The 23237-nt window shown below is 37.7% G+C and overlaps 1 protein-coding gene and 1 long non-coding RNA gene across 4 annotated transcripts in view; one reads left to right on the top strand and one right to left on the bottom strand.

The window, feature by feature from the left end:
* The window catches only part of PDLIM3 (PDZ and LIM domain 3), a 29969-nt gene extending 23651 nt beyond the window's left edge, over positions 1 to 6318 (top strand). For 2 of the 3 annotated variants that reach the window (XM_077848747.1, XM_077848746.1), the window contains exons 5-7: positions 2039 to 2172; positions 3889 to 4000; positions 5269 to 6318. In XM_077848747.1, coding sequence (XP_077704873.1) covers positions 2039 to 2172; positions 3889 to 4000; positions 5269 to 5458 — 436 coding nt within the window. In that variant the 3' untranslated portion in view covers positions 5459 to 6318. Of the gene's footprint in view, positions 1 to 149; positions 414 to 2038; positions 2173 to 3888; positions 4001 to 5268 lie in introns of all 3 variants that reach the window. The other variant, XM_077848745.1, reaches the window with a different exon arrangement.
* On the bottom strand, positions 4428 to 15209 carry LOC144284346 (uncharacterized). The gene is made up of 3 exons (XR_013352695.1): positions 14898 to 15209; positions 13872 to 13964; positions 4428 to 4626 (listed from the first exon to the last, which is right to left on the bottom strand). It is a non-coding gene; the product is annotated as an uncharacterized LOC144284346 (long non-coding RNA).
* Between the last annotated feature and the right edge of the window lie 8028 nt (positions 15210 to 23237).

The following is a 23237-nucleotide window of genomic DNA, read 5'->3' as shown; positions in this document are numbered from 1 at the left end:
AAATAAGTATTTCATTTGAATTTGGTTTAATTCACTTCTTACTTTCTGTCTTCAATTCCTTTTAACCTTTCTATACTTGTTCTCTGTGTTCTTCTGTCTGGATTTTCTGATTCCTGTGTCATGTCTGTGTCACGTGGTCATTAACACAGTGGATGCAGTACTCCGTCCGGTATTGACGGTGGCAGTGGACGTAGCACCCCTTCTTCTGTCAGTACTCTTAGTACAATTTGCCCAGGTGACTTGAAAGTTGCTGCTAAGATGGCCCCTAACATTCCTTTGGAAATGGAACTTCCCGGTGTGAAGATTGTACATGCTCAGTTTAATACACCTATGCAGTTGTACTCAGATGACAATATAATGGAAACACTTCAGGGTCAGGTTTCAACAGCGCTAGGGGAAGCACCCTCAATGAGGTAATATGAGTCTTTTTGAACCATGGGCGTATTAACTAAACACATGGGCAATGTCAACTTTACTGGGTGTCTTTTAAGGTTGTCTTCATTGAAGGAAAGCTATGGGGAAAGATTTAAAGAGAAAAAAAGACTAGGGGTGTATTGCAAATATCTAGACCTATAGAGAAAAGTGATTTCAAGAATTAACTAAATAGAATTTTATGTGACAAATCACAGTAAAATGCAATCAGGAAAGGAACAAATGTCTATGTCTTTAGGAAAGCTACAGCATTCTTTACAAATGTGCGGTACAATGCTTCTCAAAGTGATTTACATTATATGTATATTTACATTCTATGTTTCTTCTTTGGGGGTCAAAAATTGGGAAAGGAATGGGAAGTTCAGAGGAATTTTGAGGGATGACACCTCTTCTCTCTTTTAATGGTAGCTTGTGGAGAGGTAACCATGTTTTCATTTAGAATTTTTACCATGAATAAGGTTTTATAAGCTCAAGCTATTAACGTAAATATTTAATTTCTATTGGTCCCTATTTTGACTAATTGCTTCTTTACTAGGAACATTTGTTCAAAGTACTTTTGCCATCAGTTGCTTCAAAAAAGACTTATTATAAAACAAAATCTTATTACTTCTTTCAGTGTTACATAACCACTTTTTACAAATTAAAGTTTTTTTTAATGTTTTAGAGTACTGTGTAACAATAGTCCAACATATCTCTTGGGATGAATACAATGAGATAATAATTGTGTGATGTATCTCAAAGGGTTTTTGCAAGGAATTTCAGATATATAAGATGATGATTTTAAAATATGATATAGGTAGTAAAAATATGCAGATAGCAACTAACTTTCCTAGATAATGCAACTAAATGACATAGAATAATAAAGCATTTAGTGCCTGACATGTAGCATTATTGAGGTATTTTCTTATTGTTAATCATGAATTCTATTTGAAGAATATTAAAATAAAGCTGCTGTCATTGTTATAAATAAATTATAATGTATTATTAAAAAACAATCTAGCCAATATAACTGACATATATATGAAAGTTTTGACATTATGTACTTCCCCATACAAGTTGCGTTTATTTAATTTATAAGTAAAAAGATAACTTTATCACTTTCAGTAGTTAAATTAACCTTAAAAATAAAATTAAACCATATCTTTCAGATTAATATCAATAATGAATCTGATTTTTACTCACAATTTTATGACTGAGAATAATCAAACTGGGCTCACTCTTGCACTTCCTACAATGTGTATGTTGACTCTTCTGAGAAAATAATTTTGTTCACATTATAATTATATATCCATCAGGCACGAGTGTTATTTTTTTTTTAATTGCTATTCCCTAACAATCACATTTTAGTTGCCCTCTGACATATTGTGCCAGATGGAGAAGTGCTGATGTGACTCCCAGGTTAATGAATGACATCATTAAGGTAACTCATGTGAACTCATATCATATTTTTTTAACTGTAATAGAGATTAACTTGAAAATGCTGAATCTTTGTTGAGGAGTAACTGCAAATATAGTGATTATTGCTTATTCCTGTCTTGTGTCTTCTTGCACATTCCATGCCTCACAACACTCCTGACACTGCTTTACGTGCCATCCTGTGTTTCAGTGAACCCACAACCACCTCGGTGCCCCCCCAGTCGGATGTGTACCGGATGCTCCATGACAATCGGAATGAACCTACTCAGCCTCGCCAGTCGGGCTCTTTCAGAGTGCTCCAGGAATTAGTGAATGATGGGCCTGGTGAGCAGCCATGACTGTCTGCTGTAACAGTACTGATGGAGGCTGTTGGAAAAGTCAAGGAAGGGGAGCTAAACGTTGTGTATATATACTGGGATAAACATACTGGGAATGAAAATCTAAAAACTGATTTGTGATTGGTGATCACATGAATTCAGTGTTCATATGAACAGGATTCAGTGATCAAATGAGTCTTTCCTCAGAAGGATTTTGGTGGTGCTTGGTTTAGGAAAGGAGCTTCCAGAATGTATCCAAGTAGCCACCAACCTGGTGACAAAAGGACACCAAAGGCAAATTCCATCCATAGCAGTGGAGGGACTAATTTGGCTCAAAAGCTTTAAGTTAGAATTTTAAGCGGATATTGCAAAACTTCTCAGCACCTGCCCCGTCCAGGGTATCATCATCATCAAATGTAAAATAACACTGAAATAAATGAACCCTTTCTATGTTCCAAACCCTGTGCTAAATACTTTGCATACTTGATCACTTAGTCCTCACAATAACCTGTGAAGATAGGAACTTGTTTTTTGTCTTTTAACAATTAAGAAACAGACACACAGAAAGAATGGATTTGTACAAAGAGACACAGCCAGTAAGAAGCAGGGCTGATTCTCTAGCCCACTCCTGTTATCCTCAGAGCTCATACTCTTATCAATGTTTTTCTACCCCAAAAATATATATGCAGTCATTTCAAAGTTGCACAAAAATGCAAAATGCCCCACCATGATGGCTATTTTTTTAAAAAAAGAAATTTACAAGTGTTGGTGAGCATGTAGAAAAATTGGAACTCTTGTTCATTGTTGACGGGAATGTAAAATGGTGCAGCCACTATGAAAACCAATATAATGATTCCTCAAAAAGTTAAACAGAAAAAAAAAAGTTAAACAGAGAAATTACTGTATGATCCAACAATTGCACTCTGGGGTATATACCCAAAGAATTGAAAGCAGGGACTCAAGTAGATACTCGTACACCAATATTCAGCAGCACTATCCACAGTAGCCAGAGAGTGAAAACAACACATATGTCTATCAACTGATCGATGGGTACACAAAATGAGGTCTATCCACCCAATGGAATATAATTCAGCCTCAAAAAGGAGTGACATTCTGATACAGGCTTCAACATGGATAAACCTTAAAAACCTGCTGAGGGAAATAGGCTAGACACGGAAAGATAAGTATTGTGTACAACCACTTACGTGAGGCACCTGGAATAGGCAAGTCACAAAGAAATAGAGGTTACCAGGACCCTGGAGGAAGTTGGGATGGGGAATTACTGTTTAATGGATACAGAGTTTTTGTTTGGGATGATGAAAGAGTTCTGGAAAGAACTGTTGGCGATGATTGCACAACCTTGTCAGTGTATTTACTGCTACTGAATGAAATACACGTTTAAAAATGGTTAAGATGGTCAATTTTATGTTATGTATATTTTGCCACCATCAGAAACAGATGCAAAATGCTCTCCACTTCTTTCAGCATTTTATAACAGCTCCCTCCAACAACGATGACAATAACAAATTTTAATGGATTCTTTTTTGAAAGGCCCGATTTCAGAACAAGTTATGCTTGAACCGGTCCTACTCCTTTTGAAATGATAGTACTGGGGCAACTTAAGAATTCCTTAGGTTATAAAGTGCCTACCTTAAAATAGAAGCCGAATACAAACCGTAGCCAGCTGTTCCCTTGCCATAAATGGAAACACTTTGTTTTTCAGATGATCGTCCTGCTGGAACACGGAGTGTGAGAGCTCCAGTTACAAAAGTCCATGGTGGTGCTGGCAGCACACAGAAGATGCCACTCTGCGACAAATGTGGGAGTGGCATTGTGTAAGTTTCACTTATAACCTGAGAATTCACTACAAATCCCTGTATCTGTTCTCTATTTCTATTCAGTGACTTGAAATATATCCACAACATTTAGCACATTTTGACCAGAATGCCTTCAATGTAACCTAAAATTGGCATATAATGTGAGTCAGCAACCTGGACTTATAATTTCAGATATAGTCCCATTTAAAAAAACTGTCCTAGAAGTGTATTTTTAAAATTGCTTCCAAAAAACATAACTTCACTTTAAAAAGTGCTCCCTTTGTTAATGTATAGTCTTTAAATACTTCCTTTTTTGTATAAATTGAGGAAACCAAACACAGAGGCCATAAGGTTGTTAGTTAAAACACGTTATCTTTACTTGGTTTCTTAAGCTGCACAAATATTGAAATATAATTTTTTTTAAATACAGTCAGCTTACATTTCAAGGGCCCTTATGTTTGAAAAGCCACCCTTGCTAGTTTGAATCTTCAAGTGAACTAGATCGTTTCAATCTCTCTACTGCAAATGCCCCACATGGCCACTTCTTCCAGCCTTTACTCTGTTCCTCTACGATTAGCTCACGCACTGAGGCACCAGCTGTCCAATTATCCAGGATTTATCCCAGAAGGGCAGGGGAGATAGGCCTGGTTAGAGCAAGGAGGGGAATGTGACACAGAAAGAAAGAATGAGGACAGCAAGCTCAGAAGCAAAGAGGATCTCATAAAACACAATTGTTCATGATGGTACCCAAAGCAATCACTGCCTCTATGTTGGGGTGAACTGCTTTGACAGTAGAGGCGAGTCCACCCACCCATGGAAATTCCATCTCTGCTCTTTGACCTGTTTTCTCTGTGCTCCAAAGAATAGAGGCTGTACCACCAAGACAGAAGGCAATCAGAGGGCTGTTTGGTCATGTAGGCAAGCTTGGTCAAAATCAAAATCCTTTGCAGAGGTTTTGCCTTGTCTATACCATGTTTTCCTCTTTCAAAGAAACAATGGGCAAAGATCATGAAGGAAGATCCTATAACTTTTATAGAAACGACTTGTTTGAAAATTCTGAGACATATTCACAGGGTGACATCAGAGAGCGACACCAGATGTGTTACTATGGTTGTCCCGGGGTCTCCCTGACAATTGCATTGATTTCACAGCTGTGCTGGGTTTACAGCTGGAGCCTGTTTCCTGAGTGTGAAACAGATAACACCTGCCTTATCTGCAGTGTTGTCTCCCCCTGTATCATGTTTGGGGCTTTGTGTTTTTTCACTTCATCTCCTCTTTCTCAACAGTGGTGCTGTTGTGAAGGCGCGGGATAAGTACCGGCATCCGGAGTGCTTCGTGTGTGCTGATTGCAACCTCAACCTCAAACAAAAGGGCTACTTCTTCGTGGAGGGGGAGCTGTACTGCGAAACTCATGCAAGAGCTCGCACGAGGCCCCCAGAGGGCTACGACACAGTTACTCTTTATCCCAAAGCTTAATGAAGCCTTACACACCCCTGAGCACGCGCACACTCACATGCACGTACACAGGAACACATCGATGGCTTTGGGCAGACGTAGAGCAATCTGTTGACTCCAAATCTAAAACCAAGGCTTTTAGACATTTATCTTATTGTTACTGAAGAAAAGGAGTGCGAGACAAATGCCTGCTATAAATGTATGTGGAAACATTCATTTAGCTATGTTTTTTTTACAGCTCTTTTTCTCTCTGGGGCTAGCAATAACTTAATGACATTTAAAGCAATATTTTTTTTGTATGTCATACTCCACCATTTATATTTATGCTATGACATCGAGATATTTGGGGGAGTCTCATGATCTTTCCTTAACAAGCTGATTTTGCGAATGTAGTAAATACCAAATGACAATCTTATATTCTAACACAACCTGCAATTGTCTGTTACCTGTTTTAACTACTATACTGCATGTCAGAAAGAAATTCCCTAGGTTGCTCTAGTTTCATATTCAAACAATTATACCACCAGATGCAACATACATAATAAACACATAAAATATTTTTAAAATACCTAATGAAGTGGCACTCGATGAATTCAAAGAAAATCAACATTCCAACAAGAGGGCCCAACCATATCTCGACATGTACATTAACAACTTAGGTATTTTAAGAAAAAATGTGGCTTCTTTAGTTTTTATAATTCCTTCACTCTTTCTTTTGAGCCCACAATTTCTGCTGATAGGAGGGACATTTAAATTTGCTAATTAAAGATAATTCAGTCCCTTTCCCATAAAAACAGTTTCTTGTGCTTTGAAATGGTCTCTTGCATTTTATAAATGTTTCTTTCAGACAAAATATTCAATCAATACAAGGCTCAGACCTCGCTCACGGGTGTTTCTTTATGCTCAAAATTTCACCACTGCTGCCTCTTCCCTCTCAAGATAGCATCTCCAAGAGGAGACAGTCTTAGGGCCCTTCCGAGAAAGAGAGGGGCTGCTAGTCTCCCTGGATCCTACTGTATCCACTGCTAAAATCCATGGCTTCACTTGTGGTCTATTTTTTCCACATGGTTGGAAGCAGGCAACAAACCCACCTCCAGCATCATCTCCAGAAGTCTCAGCTCAGCCTCCCCTGGACTCAAGGGTCCTTTGCATCTCAGACCTGAACTCCGTCTGGCCCCTGGCTCTGTCTTGTCACTTCACCTCTCACTTTAGTGGCCACGTGGCAATGCCCCTACCTTGCATGTCTTACCTACTTCCGGGGCTCCTCACTGGGGGTACATGGGAAAATTCTGAAACTGTCCCCTCCACATAGAGACCATGGGAAATTGGGAGGGTGTGGAGGTGGGGAGGTAGGGCCTGTCTCAGGCCCTTGGTCTCACCCCCTGGTCACAACATCATCTCTACCCTATTACCCTACCCTCTACATCTATACCCTCCCCTATGGGCCTGAAGCAGGTAATCTCCCATTGTCCCAAATGGAAAATAGGGCACACATTGTATTGCTCTGGGATTCCCCCAAACTTAAGTAATTATTTCTGACCTGTATAAGCATTTGATCTAGTGAGAGGAGCCACAACACCTACCTGGCCCCTTAGGCGTTATAGATTGCAACTGGAGCCCCTTGCACCAGAACAGATTCATTAACAGAGGCATTAAAATAAAATAAAGAAAAAACTTAGGATCAAAGATATGGGTGTACCAAAAATAGATTATAATTTTTGTTCAGATGTTATTTCAAAATATTTTGTTCTGGGAAGGACATAAAATTAAAGGTTTGGAAGCCAGAGAGAAAATAAATGGTAACTGATTTAGAAAACACAAAAACACTGAAAGCCAAAGCAGCAGTGGGGAAAACTGAAAACCAACCCAATCCACCCTCTGGAATCTTGCAAAGGTGTGGAAATTAACAGCACCAGCATTTCTGGGCGAGAGGATAAGGGTGGAGTGACGATTGGGAGAAGCAAGTATAAACTGTTCAAGAAGTATTTAATCTCCAGAGCTGTTCCCTCTCTCACATCTCACAGCCCTTTCCAGTGGAAGTCTGCTAGGGATTATCTGTAAAAGATAAAACAACATCTCAACCAGGGTCAGGAAGCACAGCTAAGGATATGCGTATTGTACTAAAAAGTGATTAAATTAAGAATGAAAGATTCATGATAAAAGTGTACATTAAACATTATGTTGTACATTAATTAGGCTGTATTTTAGTATATAGTAGAATAATAATGAACAGCTTAAGTTCACATGTTTAATAATGAACTTGAAAAAGGGTAGTGCAGTTTAAAAAAAATAGTATAGTCCTAATCTGAAATTTGAGAGAGATATGGCTTAAATCTGGTAATTCAGACTATGTGACCAAGGCTTGGGAAGCATGCCCTGAAGTTGTAAGTTCATTATATTTCATAAAAATTATTCTTTCGACAATTAAATCTAGAAATTTCAACATGTAGAGAATTAATAAATAGAAATGAATGTAATAGGGACACCTGGGTGGTTCAGTAGTTGAGTGTCTGCCTTCGGTTTAGGGTGTCTGGGATCAGGTCCCACATTGGGCTCCTACAGGGAGCCTGCTTCTCCCTCTGCCTGTGTCTCTGCCTCTTTCTCTATCTCTCATGAATAAATAAATAAAATCTTTTAAAAAAGAAATGAATGCAGGGCAGCCTGGATGGCTCAGCAGTTTGGTGCCGCCTTCAGCCCAGAGCCTGATCCTAGAGACCCAGGATCGAGTCCCACGTCGGGCTCCCTGTGTGGGGCCTGCTTCTCCCTCTGCCTGTGTCTCTGCCTCTCTCTCTCTGTGTGTTTCTCATGAATAAATAAATAAATAAAATATTAAAAAAAAGAAATGAATGCAATAATATACATATAGATAAACTCCTAAAGACTCCACCAAAAACTGCTAGCACTGATAAATGAATTCAGTGAAGTCAAAGGATACAAAATCAAAGCACAGAAATCTGTTGCATTTCTGTACACCAATAATGAAGCAGCAGAAAAAGAAATTAAGAAAACAATCCCATTTATAATTGCACCAAAAATAGTAAGATACCTAGGGATAAACCTAACCAAGGAGGTGAAAGACCTATACTCTGAAAACTATAAAACACTGACAGAAGAGATTGAAGATGACACAAAGGAATGGAAAGACATTCCATGCTCATGGATTGGAAGAACACATATTTTAACACATATTTTAACAATATCTATACTACCCAAAACAATCTACACATTTAATGCAATCCCTATCAAAACACCAACAGCAGTTTTCACAGAGCAAAAACAAACCATCCTAAAATTTTTATGGAACCACAAAAAAACCCCTAATAGCCAAAGCAATCTTGAAATAGAAAAGCATAGGAGAAGGCATCACAATTCTGGACTTCAAGATATATTACAAAGCTGTGATCATCAAAACAGGACAGTACTCATACATAGATCAATAGAACAGAATAGAAAACTCAAAAATAAACCCACAATTATATGGTCAAGTAATCTTTGACAAAGCAGGAAAGAATATTCAATGGGAAAAAGACAGTCTCTTTAACAAATGGTGTTGGGGAAACTGGGCAGCAACATGCAAAAGAGTGAAACTAGACTACTTTCTTACACCATACACAAAAATGAACTCAAAATGGATGAAAGACCTAAATTTGAGAACTCAAACCATCAAACCAGGAGAACAAGGTAGTAACCTCTTTGACATTGGGTGGAACAACTTCCTACTAGATACATCTCCTGAGGCAAGAGAAACAAAAGCAAACTTAAACTATTGGGACTACATCAGAATAAAAAGCTCCTGCACAGCATAGGAAACAATCAACAAAACTAAATGGCAGCCTTTGGAATGGGAAGAGATATTTACAAATAAAATATCTGATAAAGTGCTAGAATCCAAAATATATAAAGAACTTCTAAAACTGAACACGCCAAAAAACAAATAATCCAGTTTAAAAATGGGCAGAAGACACGAATAGACATTTTTACAAAGAAGATACACAGATGGCTAACAGACACAAGAAAAGATGCTCAACATCACTCACCATCAAGGAAACACAAATCAAAACTACCCTGAAATATCACCTTACACCAGTCAGAATGGCTAAAATTAACAAGACAGGAAACAACAGGTGTTGGCCAGGATGAAGAGAAAGGGGAACCCTCTTACACTGTTGGTGGGAATGCAAACTGATGCTGCCACTGTGGAAAACAGTATGGAGTTTCCTCACAAAGTTAAAAATAGAGCTACCCTATAACCCAGCAATTACACTACTAGATATTTACCCAAAGGACACAAAAATACTGATTTGAAGGGATACATGCACCCCAAGCCTTATAGCAGCATTATCAACTATAGCCAAATTATGGAAAGAGCCCAAATACACATAGACTGATGAATGGATAAAGAAGATGTGATTATATTATATTATATTATATTATATTATATTATATTATATTATGTAATACTATTCAGCCTTAAAAAAAAGAATGAAATCTTGCATCAGCAATGACATGGATAGAACTAGAGAGTATAATGCTAGACAAAATAAGTCAGTCAGAGAGAGACAAATACTATATGATTTCACACATATGTGGAACTTAAGAAACAAAACAAACAAGCAGGGACACCTGGGTGGCTCGGTGGTTGAATGTCTGCCTTTGGCTCAGGTCATGAACCCGGGGTCATGAACCTGATGCAGGACTTGCATCAGGTTCCCATAGGGAACCTGCTTCTCCTTCTGCCTGTGTCTCTGCCTCTCTCTCTCTGTTTCTCTCATGAATAAATAAAATTAAAAAAAGCAAGCAAGCAAATGGAAAAAATGGGAGACAGAGAGAAAGTAAGAAACAAACTCTTAATTATAGAGTACAATCTGAAGGGAGCAAGTAGGGGATGGGTTAAATAGGTGACGGGGAATTAAGGAGTTCACCTATCATGATGAGCACTGGGTGATGTACGGAATTGTTGAATGACTATAGTGTACACCTGAAACTGATATAACACTATATGTTAACTAAAATTAAAATAAAACCTAGATAAAAAAGAAATGAATGCAATTGGAAATTTTTTTAAATACATATAGTACAAAATAAGAATAGCATTGTTAAAATGAAAAGGAATTAAAACTTTTAAAAAATGAGACAGCAATATGTCCCCCTATATCAGTATTTTGTCTCTCAATAGTTCACACCAGATTCTACATAGGAATTCATGCCATGAAGAAAGAGTGCCGACCAGTTTTGATTTAGCTCACAGAATAACATATTTTCTTAGTAAAAAAACTAATCACTGTGTTCCTATTTACAAGCTTATTAAAGTCAACAATGATCAATGAAATTATCCACTAAGATTAAAAACTGGGCATCTATGAACTTTGGACTCATGATTAACTAAATTGCAAGTTTGTTTGTTTGTTTGTTTGTTTTCAGAGTAAACACAGGATAGGGTTGCTACGCTCTCTATCAATAAGATGAATGATTGAATAAAAACCAGTCCTAGTTTTCACATATGCTTGCACCTGTGTAAGCAGAGTAAAACAGTGGTTAATGTGACACACGGACAGTTTACTCATCTCTACGTAAGATAATCTCCAGTTTGTCCAACATGGGAACACTCCAAGATAAACAGAATGTGACTCTGGGTCTCTTCTATTAACAACTGTAGTCGCCAAAATTTGTCAAGTTGACCTTTGAACGGATTTTATTTCCATCCTAGATAACTGCAACTTTAACCGTTACTCTTAATGATCATGCCATCAGAACCTGATGTTCTTTTACTATTTATGCTGCGCCATCTGAACCATAAGCATAAAATGGGCGATTCAAAAAAAGAATGTTTAGATAATTCAAGTAAATAAACCATTTATCTTCTCTAAATGACCATTTCAAGACAATCCTCTCAAGTTTATTCATTTTGGAGAGCACTCAGTAAATATTTACTTGAAAACCTACCAAGTAAGAGATGTTTTATAGGACTTTTGAATACATTTACATTTGTGTACATTTACAAATGGATGTTTTAAAGCCAACTAGAATGCTTCGTGGGCTTCATTTTAAAACAAAGCACTTAGAAGAAGTGGTTGCTTATAATTATTTCCTTTCAAATTTTCTAGTAATATTATCAAACACTCATTTCAGAAGAACATAAAATCAGATACCAACATTACCTTTTTAATTAATTGAAAACTTTGTCTAAATATGCAGAGAATGTCCAACAGCATGTTTTCCTTTCTCTAGAAATAAGGCATGTCAGCATGTTTTAATTTATGAAAATCCAAGGCACAATTCCCTTGTCCATTATTCAAAGATGAATGCAATATCTGCTCTCAAAACCTAATTGCTACCTATATCATAAATATTAAGCACAAATGGATTTTAAATTAAGATCATACAAAATGCCAAATACTTGGAGATAAAAATTATTCCATTCATTCATTTATTCAATATTTCAGTGGTGAGAGAGTATAGGCAAGTTATTATTTCTGCACCAAAAGCAAAACCATGTTGTGAGTTTGAGAACTACCTCTCATGAGGATAAATCCCCATTCTGTCTCTTTGTCTGCAGGATAGGGGTTGAAAAACACAGGAGTGTGTATTGGCCATCATATGTGTATGTGCCAAGGTGTGCACATATCTCTGGTTCACAAAACCACTGAGGCGATGCAACTAATGTCACATAGAAGAAGAGCCTGCTTTAGGCACAATCATGCCCATGGATGCACTAGTGGCTCAGGCCTGCCTTTTTATGCATCTGGGCTCCAGTTGCTGCTGAGTTCCCGAAGCTCCCAACCATGACCCTTGCAGAGCACTACTTCATGTTACAAAACTTTTCATTCCTGAAAGTATGTGACCCCCTTCTTTCTGATGCTAGACTCCTTCTGGTTCTTGCACACTAAAGGAGCTGCATTGGCAAGGACCACTTTAAAAATAGTATGTTTCCTTTGCTATGTGAAGATACCATTAATATGTACTTTCAACAGAGCAAATGAATTTGCCATAAGAAGACTGTTAAAGTTCCTGCTTCTCCGGGACTGGGCTTTCCTGTCCTGGAGGATCTCGCTGCCCGGCCTTAGCCCGGCTCCTCTTGGGGGTCCATCCCCCACTGGATTCTTTTTTATTTTTTTTTTCCGTCTCCCTACCTTGTTAGAAGCACAAACTCTTCTCTCTGTAGCATTCCAGCTGTTCTCTCTTTAAATCTCAGGCCGAATTCATAGGTTTTCAGGATGATTTGAAAGTTATCTAGGTAAGTTGGTGGGAACAGGTGACCTGGGGACCCTACTCTTCTGCCATTTTGCCCCACCCCCCGAATTTGCCATAAGAAATCCACATTCCTTGCTTGCCTTCAGCTAGAAGCTATGACATGAGTCAGAGGTGGTGTCCATGACCCTTGGAACAGAATGAAACTTCTAAATTGAATCAAGAACCTAGCCACGTGGATAGCATGCTCTCACTGAATGGGATAGCCAGCTGGTTAACATGATAAACACAATGTCAAGTGCAAGTCTGGACTGTTTGGCCTGGTAAAGTCCCAAAGATTGTCCAGTCTATCTCCCTTGTTCTGAAGATTAAGGTGTTAAAGCCCTGCGGCAGACCTGCAGTTAGAATCCAGATCCTGGGGCACTGGTGGCTCAATCGATTGGGCATCTGCTTTTGGCTCAGGTCATGATCCTGGAGTCCTGGGATCAAGTCTCACTTGATCCCTGCTTGGCAGGGGAGCCTGCTCCTCCCTCTGCCCCTCACTCCACTTGTGCTCTCTCGCTTGCATGCTCTCTCTCTCTCAAACAAATAAATAAAATCTTTTTTTTAAAAAAAGAATCTAGATCCTTATTCAGAGCACATTCTGTGACAATCTCCTTATTTACTCATTACTTAATAAAATCATTACTTAATATTTTTATTATTCCACATTACCTAGTACTTATGTGAGAGATGATTTTTATTATAAAGAGAACAAACATGGACTACAAGTTAATTCTGATATAAATAAAATTACAGAGAGAAAGAATTATAATAGTGTTTAGAATTCATAGATTTAAAGATTTCCAAAACATATTACTTATTACTAGGGAATATTAGTGAGTTTAAATTTTTCTTTTCTAATTGTGTGGTCTTGTACAAAAGTTAAGTTCTCTGATACTTCACCTCATCTGTAAAATATTTATTTGGCATAATCATAAGAATTAGAAATAATGTATAAATGTGACTGGTATTATGTCATGAACTTTATAAGCATTCAGTTAAAAATCTACACACTCAAATAAAATGCATATAGTCAATAATGGGACCTTCGTCCTCTCTATAGCTACAAAATTATAACTAAAGTTTTAGTCGTTGCTGTCATTCTTTGCCTATGATTGAGAAACCAAAATTTTTACTTAGGGTCAACCTTAATTCTGTTAGTCTTCTAAATTCTTAAAATATATAAGAACTGCTTTGAACTTACCATTGGGTGTAACAAATATTGCCATGAGTCTTTGGTGCAGTCAGGTTGCATGAACTCAAGCTTTTAAAATTACCCTCCTCAAGCCAAGATGTCCTTCGACAGATGAATGGATAAAGAAGGTGTAATTTATATTTATATATATAATGTAATCTATTATACATTATTACATATATGTAATGTAATACGTATGTAATTTTTATAAATAAATTATATATATTTAAATAAGTATATAAATAAATGCACACACAATGGAATATTACTCAGCCATCAGAAAGGATGAACATCTACCATTTACATCAACATGGATGGAACTGGAAGGTATTATGCTGAGTGAAATAAGTCAATCAGAGAAAGATAATTATCATATGGTTTCACTCATATATAGAATATAAGAAATAGTAAGTGAACCATAAGGGAAGGCGGGGAAACTGAATGGGGAAAAATTAGAGGAAGACAAATCATGAGACTCCTGGCTCTGGGAAACAAAGAGTTGCAGAAAGGGAGGTGGGTAAGGGGATGGGATAACTGGGTGACAGGCATTAAGGAGGTATGACGTGATGAGCACTGGGGATTATACTATATATTAGCAAATTGAATTTAATTAAATAAAATAAAAATAAATAAATAAAATTACCTTCCTCAGGGGCACCTGGCTGGCTCAGTCAGTTAAGCATCTTTAGCTCAGATCATGATCTCAGGGTCCTAGAATTGAACCCCTTATCTGGCTCCCCACTCTGTGGAGAATCTGCTCTCTTCCTCTGCCCTTCCACTCTCTCATACACACATACATACACTCCTCTCTCTTAAATAAATAAGTAAATTTTTTAAAAATATTTTATTTATTTATTCATGAGAGACACAGAGACAGAGGCAGAGACACAGACAGAAGGAGAAGCAGGCTCCATGCAGGGAGCCCAACGTGGGACTGGATCCCGAGACTCCAGGATCATGCCCTGAGCCAAAGGCAGACGCCCAACTGCTGAGCCACACAGGCATCCCAGTAAATCTTTAAAAAAATAAATTTACCCTCTTCACATGAAGAGAAGTTCCAACGAACTTCATGTATTTGATCCATCTCAGTGTGAAATGTCAACTCTCCTGGGACCATCAGGAATAGGTATCTAGTTCTTGAATCTTCTGGCTTGATATAGCTGTGCTCATTTAATTGGCTCTTGATTTTTGACACCAAAGAATATTTAAAAGGCATAAAACACCATTTTGAACCTGGGATTAAATAGTGAAAAGTATACATCATAATAGTTTTTAGGGGTTTACACATTACTTAGTTGGAAATGTGTCAGATATTTTTTATGAGTTATTTTAATTTAAGCCTTAGAACAACCCTGTAAAGTAGGGATAATCATCCTCATTTCATGGTTGACAAAACTGTGGTCTGGCAAGATTTTATGATTTCTCTATAGCTTACATCTAGAAGATAGCAGAGCTAGTTTGGGTTCAGCTTTGCCAGTGTCCAGAGCTCATTTTCATAATCACCAAGTTCTAATACCTGGAGTCAGTTATATTGAAGTGAAATCTAGGAGATAATTTTTACAAAGCTTACTGAGGGCTCTGTTGTCCCATGAAAGCTTTATTTTTTTTTTTAAGATTTTATTTATGTATTCATGAGAGACAGAGAGAGAGAGGCAGAGACACAGGCCAAGGGAGAAGCAGGCTCCCTGCAAGGAGCCCGATATGGGACTCGATCCCAGATTCCGGGATCATGCCCTGGGTCAAAGGCAGACACTCAACCACTGAGCCACCCAGGCGTCCCTCATGAAAGCTTTATAATCATCCTAAACTTAAAAGCTATTACATCCCTTGTGCAGAAATCACATGAAGCAGCAGAGACAGGTATTCAAGAGCATGGATTCTAAAACCAGATGACTCAGCTTCAAATTCTGTCTCCACCGTTAACTATAGGAGAAACCTCTTGGTGTTTCAGTTTCCTTGTCTGTAAAATGGGAAGAAAAATAATCCTTTCCTCGCAGGGCAGCTGTGAAGATCGAATGAGTTCATACATGTAAAACACTGGGGTTATTGCTTGGTACATAGCAAGAGCATTGGATATTGCTATTATTTTAGCATTGATCAAGCACTTTCCAGAAAAGGAATTTATGAATCATCTGAACAAGGAGGAACATTTCTATTTATGTTATTTTTTTAAGAGAGAGAGGGGACAAAGAGGCAGAGAGAGAGAAAGGAATCTTAAGCAAGCTACACACCCAGCATGAGCCCTACATAGGGCTCCATCTCACAACCCTGAGATCATGACCCTGAAATTACAACCTGAGCTGAACCCGAGTCAGATGCTTATCTGACTGAGCCACCCTGGCGCCCCTTCTTACCCATGTTGTTTCTTTTGGTCCTAACCATTTCTAATCTTAAGAATCTATTTAACAGACTTGTGACAAATACATATTTATGTTGTGTTCTTTTAAAAAATAATAGCCTTATTGATATATAGTTTACATACCACATAATCCACCCCTGTGAAGTTTCTTAGTATATTCAGTGGTTCTTAGTATATTCAGAGTTGTACAGGCTGAATCAGACTCCTCAGTCTAGAGCAGGATACAGAGACCGCTACCTCTAAATTTGCCCAAACCAATAAATACCTATTCATCCTCAGCAAGCTTCACAGAGGGCTGATCTGCCCTCAGGGCCTTTTTCCAGAGAAAGGGCATTCATTCCCCATCATTGGCCTCTGTCAGGAGGAGGAAATCTCCATATCATCTGTACAAAATGGCCAAAGCTTCCCATGTTCAAAGAGACTGTTGGTTTTCTGTCTTCTTCTTGGTCCAAATCATGCTCATTACTTTATTCCTCAAGTTGTCTTCCCAACTTATTCTTCCCACGCTGCCCTTGTCACTGACTCTTCCCAGTCTGTGAGGGTGCTCAAGTACTATACGAGATATAATAATATCTCTTTCCCTAACAACTATTCCTTCTCAAGCTACCTTGATAGTGACCTACGTCTACCCCTTTAGCACACCAAACTTCTCAGAGTTAGGTCAACCCCATTTCCACAGTGTCCCCAGCTTACCACAACCAATAAGTCCTCTTAAAATGGCAACCAACTTCCTGAGAACAGAAGCTAGTGGCCATTCTTAGTGAGTTGTGGGCTTCATTCTGTACAGATGAAATCAGGCTAAAATCAACACTAAAAGAAACTTAGAGGAGGCAGAGTGGAGGTGTTCACATTTGGAGCAATCCCTTGAGCTGTCAATGGCCCACTCCACACAGTAGACCTCCTCTGTGGTGTCTCCTCCCTCTGACCAACGTGCTTGTCCTATGGAAATTACCCAAATGTGTTATATCTTGGGAGAAGTTTGATCACTTTTTCACACTACTGTAGATCTCAGCTATGGTTGATAGCCTTGTGATCTCAGGCTTAAAACAAGATCTTCCAAGGCTAAAAAAAACAAGAAGTATTTTAGTCTGGTAATGGATTGCTAAGAAAAGATTTGACTAGCTTGTGTTTGTGCAGTTCTCCTGAATCTGTTCCAGATTCTTGAATCTTCAGCTGTTAATCAACAGGTGAAAGCGGATCCTCTAGGAGGAGCTACCATTTGAAGATTTTGAAATACTGTGACTCACAGACTTTTTTCATTGTCAGTACAGATTCTAATTCTGTCCTTTAGCAATGAATTTCACAATCAAAAAAAAAAATAATCATACATTTTCAGGAAAGTTGTTGAATCAACAGAGACATGTGACCCGAGATAGCACATCTCCTGATAGAATATGCTCCACTGTCTATAAGGTCAGATGAGATAGAAACAGTCTCACCCCACTGAGAAAGGACAGGTGAACTGTGATATCACATCAGGAAATAGGAACTTTGAGTTCTAGCATTAATTATATTTATACTTCTTCTATACTTTTATAAAATTTAGATGAAATGTTGTCCTATCTCATAAAACCATAATGTATTATAGAGGGAAAAAACATTAAAATAAACTGATTTGGGCAAAACCAGTGTGTCAGAATCAGGAAGTCTGTCACTGACCAGTTACAGAGCTTTTCAAAAGTTCCTAAACCTTCCCATGTTTCAGTTTTCTCCTATACCAATCTAGAAAATTATTTTCTTCATAAAATTCCACAATTCTCAATACCAGTAAGTATAAGTAAAAATACTTCACCAAAAGCTTAATTATTGGAGAAATAAATACACTGGGGAGGGAGGAAAGTTAACATCCCTCAGAGTCAGTGTTCTGATTATAAACTTTGTTTATCAATTTTAAATGAGATAATGATTCATTCAGTGTTACAGGAGCAGGAACAGTGACAGGTAGGCTCCAGCAAGTATAATGCATAATTTGCCAGATTTTTCTGTTCATCAGTGACATTTCATTTCTAAATATTGAAAATCTGAGTGTTGTAGAAGACACTGAAGGCTTAACAGCAGCCGAAGAGCCGCAAGAATCTCAGAGGACCAGGAGAATGAGCTTTTCCCCATTTTGGAAGTCTAAAGGAAATTGTGTTATACTCTCCCTTTTACCTAATTCTAAGTTCTAGGTAAGCAAATAATCATCTTACTTGACTTGAGCAACTTGGCAATGAAGAAATTTAGGGTCAAAATGGTAGAATGAGAGCACATATAAGAAAAATACATTTTAATATAAAGCATATAACTTTTATGGGTAATTATATTCTTTACAATAAATGGTGGGTCAAACAGATAGCCATAATTTTAAAAATAGATGTTGACACCTACCTCACACTCTATATAAAGATCAATTCCAGGGGCACCTCAGTGGCTGAGTTGGTTAAGCATCTGCCTTCGGCTCAGGTCATGATCCTAGGGTTCTGAGATCAAGCTCCACATCTGGCTCCTTGTTCAGTGGTGAGTCTGCTTCTCCCTCTCCCCTTGCTCATGCCCCCCCCCCACTTTCTCTTTCTCCCAAATAAATAATAAAACCTTTAAAAATATATCAATTCCAGATGAATTAGTAAATCTAAATATGAAAGGTAAAACAATCCAGCTTTTAGGGAAAAAAATGGAGAAATCATTTCACAACCTTGTAAAAGCAGACATTGGGTATCCATTCCCAAAGAGGGACCAGGGAGCACCCATGTGTGGGGGAGAGTAAGTAGTCAGAGCCTCCACATGGGGACTTGGTGAGAGACTGGCATTGAGAGAATGGATATTTACAAAGGTATTGCTCACATAAATAAACATATAAAAGATAATGGGAGTCAACTTTCTCAGTGTTGGCAAGGGAAATTACAAATATGGAAAGAGAGAAGACTAGAAGGAGACTGTGATGTTGGACTGGAATTGGAGGTATCATGAACTCTTGGTTCTCAGTACACAGAGATAGAGAACTAAATATAGTTGGAATGTTCATGTGTTTGTATATGTGTATGGAGATGGATGTGTCTATGTATGTGTGCACAGATATGCAAATATAGGCACACATATCTATGTAAATACACATACACACACACATACAGAGATTCCCCAGCTCTATCCACTAAGATGGCCCCGGAGCAGCTATAACCAGATACCAACACTCACACCTCACACTCACATTCTAGTTCCTAAATACCATTCTCTTCTAAAAGAAACCAAGGCTGAAGCCTTGGGTAAAGGGCTGATTTCAAGGCGAGGGTAGGGAAAGTATGGGATGAGACTGGAACATCTGGTTGTCCAGCCAAAAAAAAAAAAAAAAAGACAAAATGCTCCAGTGATAAAGGAGACATGTCAAAAGTACACAGAAGCCAGCTAAAGAAATGCCCACTGACCCAACTAGGACAATTTAAGCAACAGTATTGATCACGTTAGCAAAAGAAGATAATCAATTGCAATCCACCAAATAAAATAGGAAACTCCGAGTCCATGAGACTCTGATTAAGGATGCATGTCATGACAAATACATGCAGTGCAAGAATTTGGACTGAACCCTTTTGCTCAGAAGGACAATATTGGGAGAATCGGTGGGACTTGAGTGGAGTCTGAAGATTAGATAGCACTAATGTGTCAGTGCCAATTTCTGGATTTTGATGGCTGTATTGTGCTCATAATGAGGAATGTCCTTGTAAGATACGTATCAAAATATTCAGGAGTAATGGGACACGATGTCAGCAACTCCCTCTTAATGGTTCAAGAAAAAATGAAACATGTAGCTCCAATTTTACTAAAAGTTGGTGATAATTTAAAAACTTTTTTTTAAAAAAAAGGACACTGGAGCACCTGGGTGGCTCAGTCGGCTAAGCACCTGCCTTCGGCACAGGTCATGATCCTGAGGTCCTGGCACTGAGCCCTGCTTTGGGCTCCCTGCTTGTCAGGGAGTCTGCCTCTCTCTCCCTCTGCCCCTCCCCACCCCACTCTTGTGGTGTGTGTGTGTGTGTGTGTGTGTGTGTGCGCGCGCGCATGTGCACATGCACTCTCTCACTCTTATCTCTCTCAAAAATAAACAAAATCTTTTTTAAAAATTTAAATAAATAAATAAACGGAGACCAAAAAGGCAAAAATGCTGAAGGAACTCAAATATATTTCAAGCCCATTTTCAAAACTCAAAGACTTATTTTTTTAATACTGAAAGACCTAAAAAACATACAACTTTGAGTAAAAAGAGCAAACTGCAGAATAAAACATAAATTATCATACCATTTCTGAAAAATTTTAAAACAAACAAGTGCAATCATCTACATTACTCATGAATACATAAGTAATTACTATAAAAATATAAGAATGGACTATAAGGCTATATACCCCAAATTCATTATAGTGGTTTCTTGTGGGAAGAACATGGGGAGGAGGAACAGGATAGGAGGTAGTAGGGAGTTTACTTTTATGTAATGTTTTAATTTTTCTAAATAAATATAAACCAAATATGTCAATAGAGTTATAATTGTTAATTCTGGGAGATGGAAGCAATATTATAAAACTTATCAAAAATAGTTTAATAAAACATAATGAAGACTTTACATTTTATAGGCCATCTAAATCTACATTTACTTAGAAGCTTGTAAAATTTTTAGAAGTTTGATAAATGCATCAACAAAGTTAACATACAATACAAATTAGACAACACACCTGCCTGCTTCTTAAAATATACATTTTTCCTTATTTTTGAGCTAGAATTGTTGAATCTTTTTTAATTGAAGTTTTGAATCTTTTTAAATAAGGAAAAGATATCAACAGTTCATGAAATCTCACCATAGACTCTGAGGTCTAGAGCTCTGGTTCACAGTCAGCCTCCTATGTAGCTACTGTACCTACCCGTCACACAGAATCCCACTAATCCTCAGAACAATCTTGTTGGTTCCCTGTTGTTCAGATAAGTAAACTCATGGTCAGATCGGGGAAGTCATTGAATCACTGCTAGATTCAGACTAGAATTTCAAGTATAGGCTGTGATAGGTGACAATGGTTTTAAGTGATACCAAGTATTCAGATAAGACTTCCTCAATGTACATTCGCCAATGCATTGGGGCATTCCCCAGAGAGATATGTCCACCATCCACCCTCATTTTTTAGGGACATGTTCTCTTCTTACAACTTGCAGGTTCTCCGTCATCAGCAAAGGGGGTCTTTTTTTTTTTTAGCAAAGAGGGTCTTGATGTGAGGCCTTACCCAAGGGGCCTCTTTGGAGAGGATGCCATTCATATCATAGACATCTTTATTATTTAAAACATTTTTATGTATTAATTTTTATAATTTTGTAGGCTTCAAAGATGGGCTTTTTTATGTTAATTATAAGAAGTTTCTGATGAATTATTTTTTCTTCTGAGAATATATATATGACTTAGTTTACAAAAAAAAAAAAGTTTGAAAACCAAAGGTCTTATTGACCTAACTTCTAAAATAAACTGTCCTAAAAAAATAAAAAAAAATAATAATAATAATAAAATAAAATAAAATAAACTGTCCTTCGGGATCCCTGGGTGGCGCAGCGGTTTAGCGCCTGCCTTTGGCCCAGGGCACGATCCTGGAGACCCAGGATCGAATCCCACATCGGGCTTCCAGTGCATGGAGCCTGCTTCTCCCTCTGCCTGTGTCTCTGCCTCTCTCTATGTGTGTGACTATCATGAATAAATAAAAAAATTTAAAAAAAAATAAAAAAAATAAACTGTCCTTCTAAGTAAAGAACTGCCTTTCTTACTGATGAGGAAGTATCTTAAAGTATGTCTCTACTGAAATTAGAGCACTGGCTAAATTTGAGTTTGACATTGTAACTCACCATCTGCTTTTTATTTTTTTTTTAAGATTTTATTTATTCATGAGAGACACAGAGAGAGAGAGAGAGAGAGAGAGAGGCAGAGACACACAGAGGGAGAAGCAGGCTCCATGCAGGGAGCTCCGCGCAGGACTTGATTCCGGGTCTCCAGGATCACACCCTGGGCTGAAGGCCGCACTAAACTGCTGAACCACCGGGGCTGCCCTCACCATCTGCTTTTTATATTCTATACTAAATGGTGTGCCAAAGTCCTCCCATTTATCCCCAAGAAATTTCTGTGTAATAACCAATATTTACTTGCCATCATCACCTACATATATCACATAGACAAATTAGAGTTATTAGAGAACTTTACATTATATTAACATTGTTAGATATTAATTTGTTACATGAAATACAATATTTGTTATGGAAATGTCATTGGTATAGAAATTACCTTATTAAACTGCAGTAGTGTTTTATCTACATTCTCACTTCAAAGTACTCTGAATTATTTAGAGTAATAATTTAACAGACACATTGCTGAAAATTTGTGTAGCTATCAGGGGAAAAAGCTAGCTTTGTCACTACCAGTCATCAATGGCGAACATAAATTCTCAAAACACAATTTATTGAAATTGTCTATGATGCCACAAGAAAGATTATCAAATCTTCTAGAGACCATTCCTATAGGAAACAAGAAAGTACAGCAAGTCAACATTGAGACTTATCATGATGAGTTTCATTTCCATAAAACCAAAACATGTAATCATGATATAATAAATCATTGTGTCATGACTTTAAATCCCTTATTGTGACTTAAAATTTGAATTTTCAATTATTTTATAGTCTATCTGTAACGGCTGCGATTGCAAAATAAGTAATATATATTCATTAAAACCTTTACTTAAAGTTTGTGGTCTGCACAATGTATGGACCGCAGCCACGCCAGCCGGTCCTTCATTGAACAAGTTCCAGATTCCAAGGCCACATTCATCTTCCGCAAGTGGTTTGCGCAGGTGCACAGGAAATTAGCGCGCTTTGACATCAGGAGATCAGTGAGTGTGCGACAGCTTTAATTTGCACATTTTCGTACATTTCATTATTATTTTAAGATCCTTATTAGAAATAGGGGTCATCTTTTCACCACAGCAAACTAAAGTCCTTTCACAGTATTGCTTTTGGATCGGTCAAACACCCA

The sequence above is a fragment of the Canis aureus genome, chromosome 15, assembly GCF_053574225.1.
Source record: "Canis aureus isolate CA01 chromosome 15, VMU_Caureus_v.1.0, whole genome shotgun sequence".
NCBI classification, from domain to species: domain Eukaryota; kingdom Metazoa; phylum Chordata; class Mammalia; order Carnivora; family Canidae; genus Canis; species Canis aureus.
Note: the sequence above shows the minus strand (reverse complement) of the source record. Positions and strands in the feature narration are given on the sequence as shown.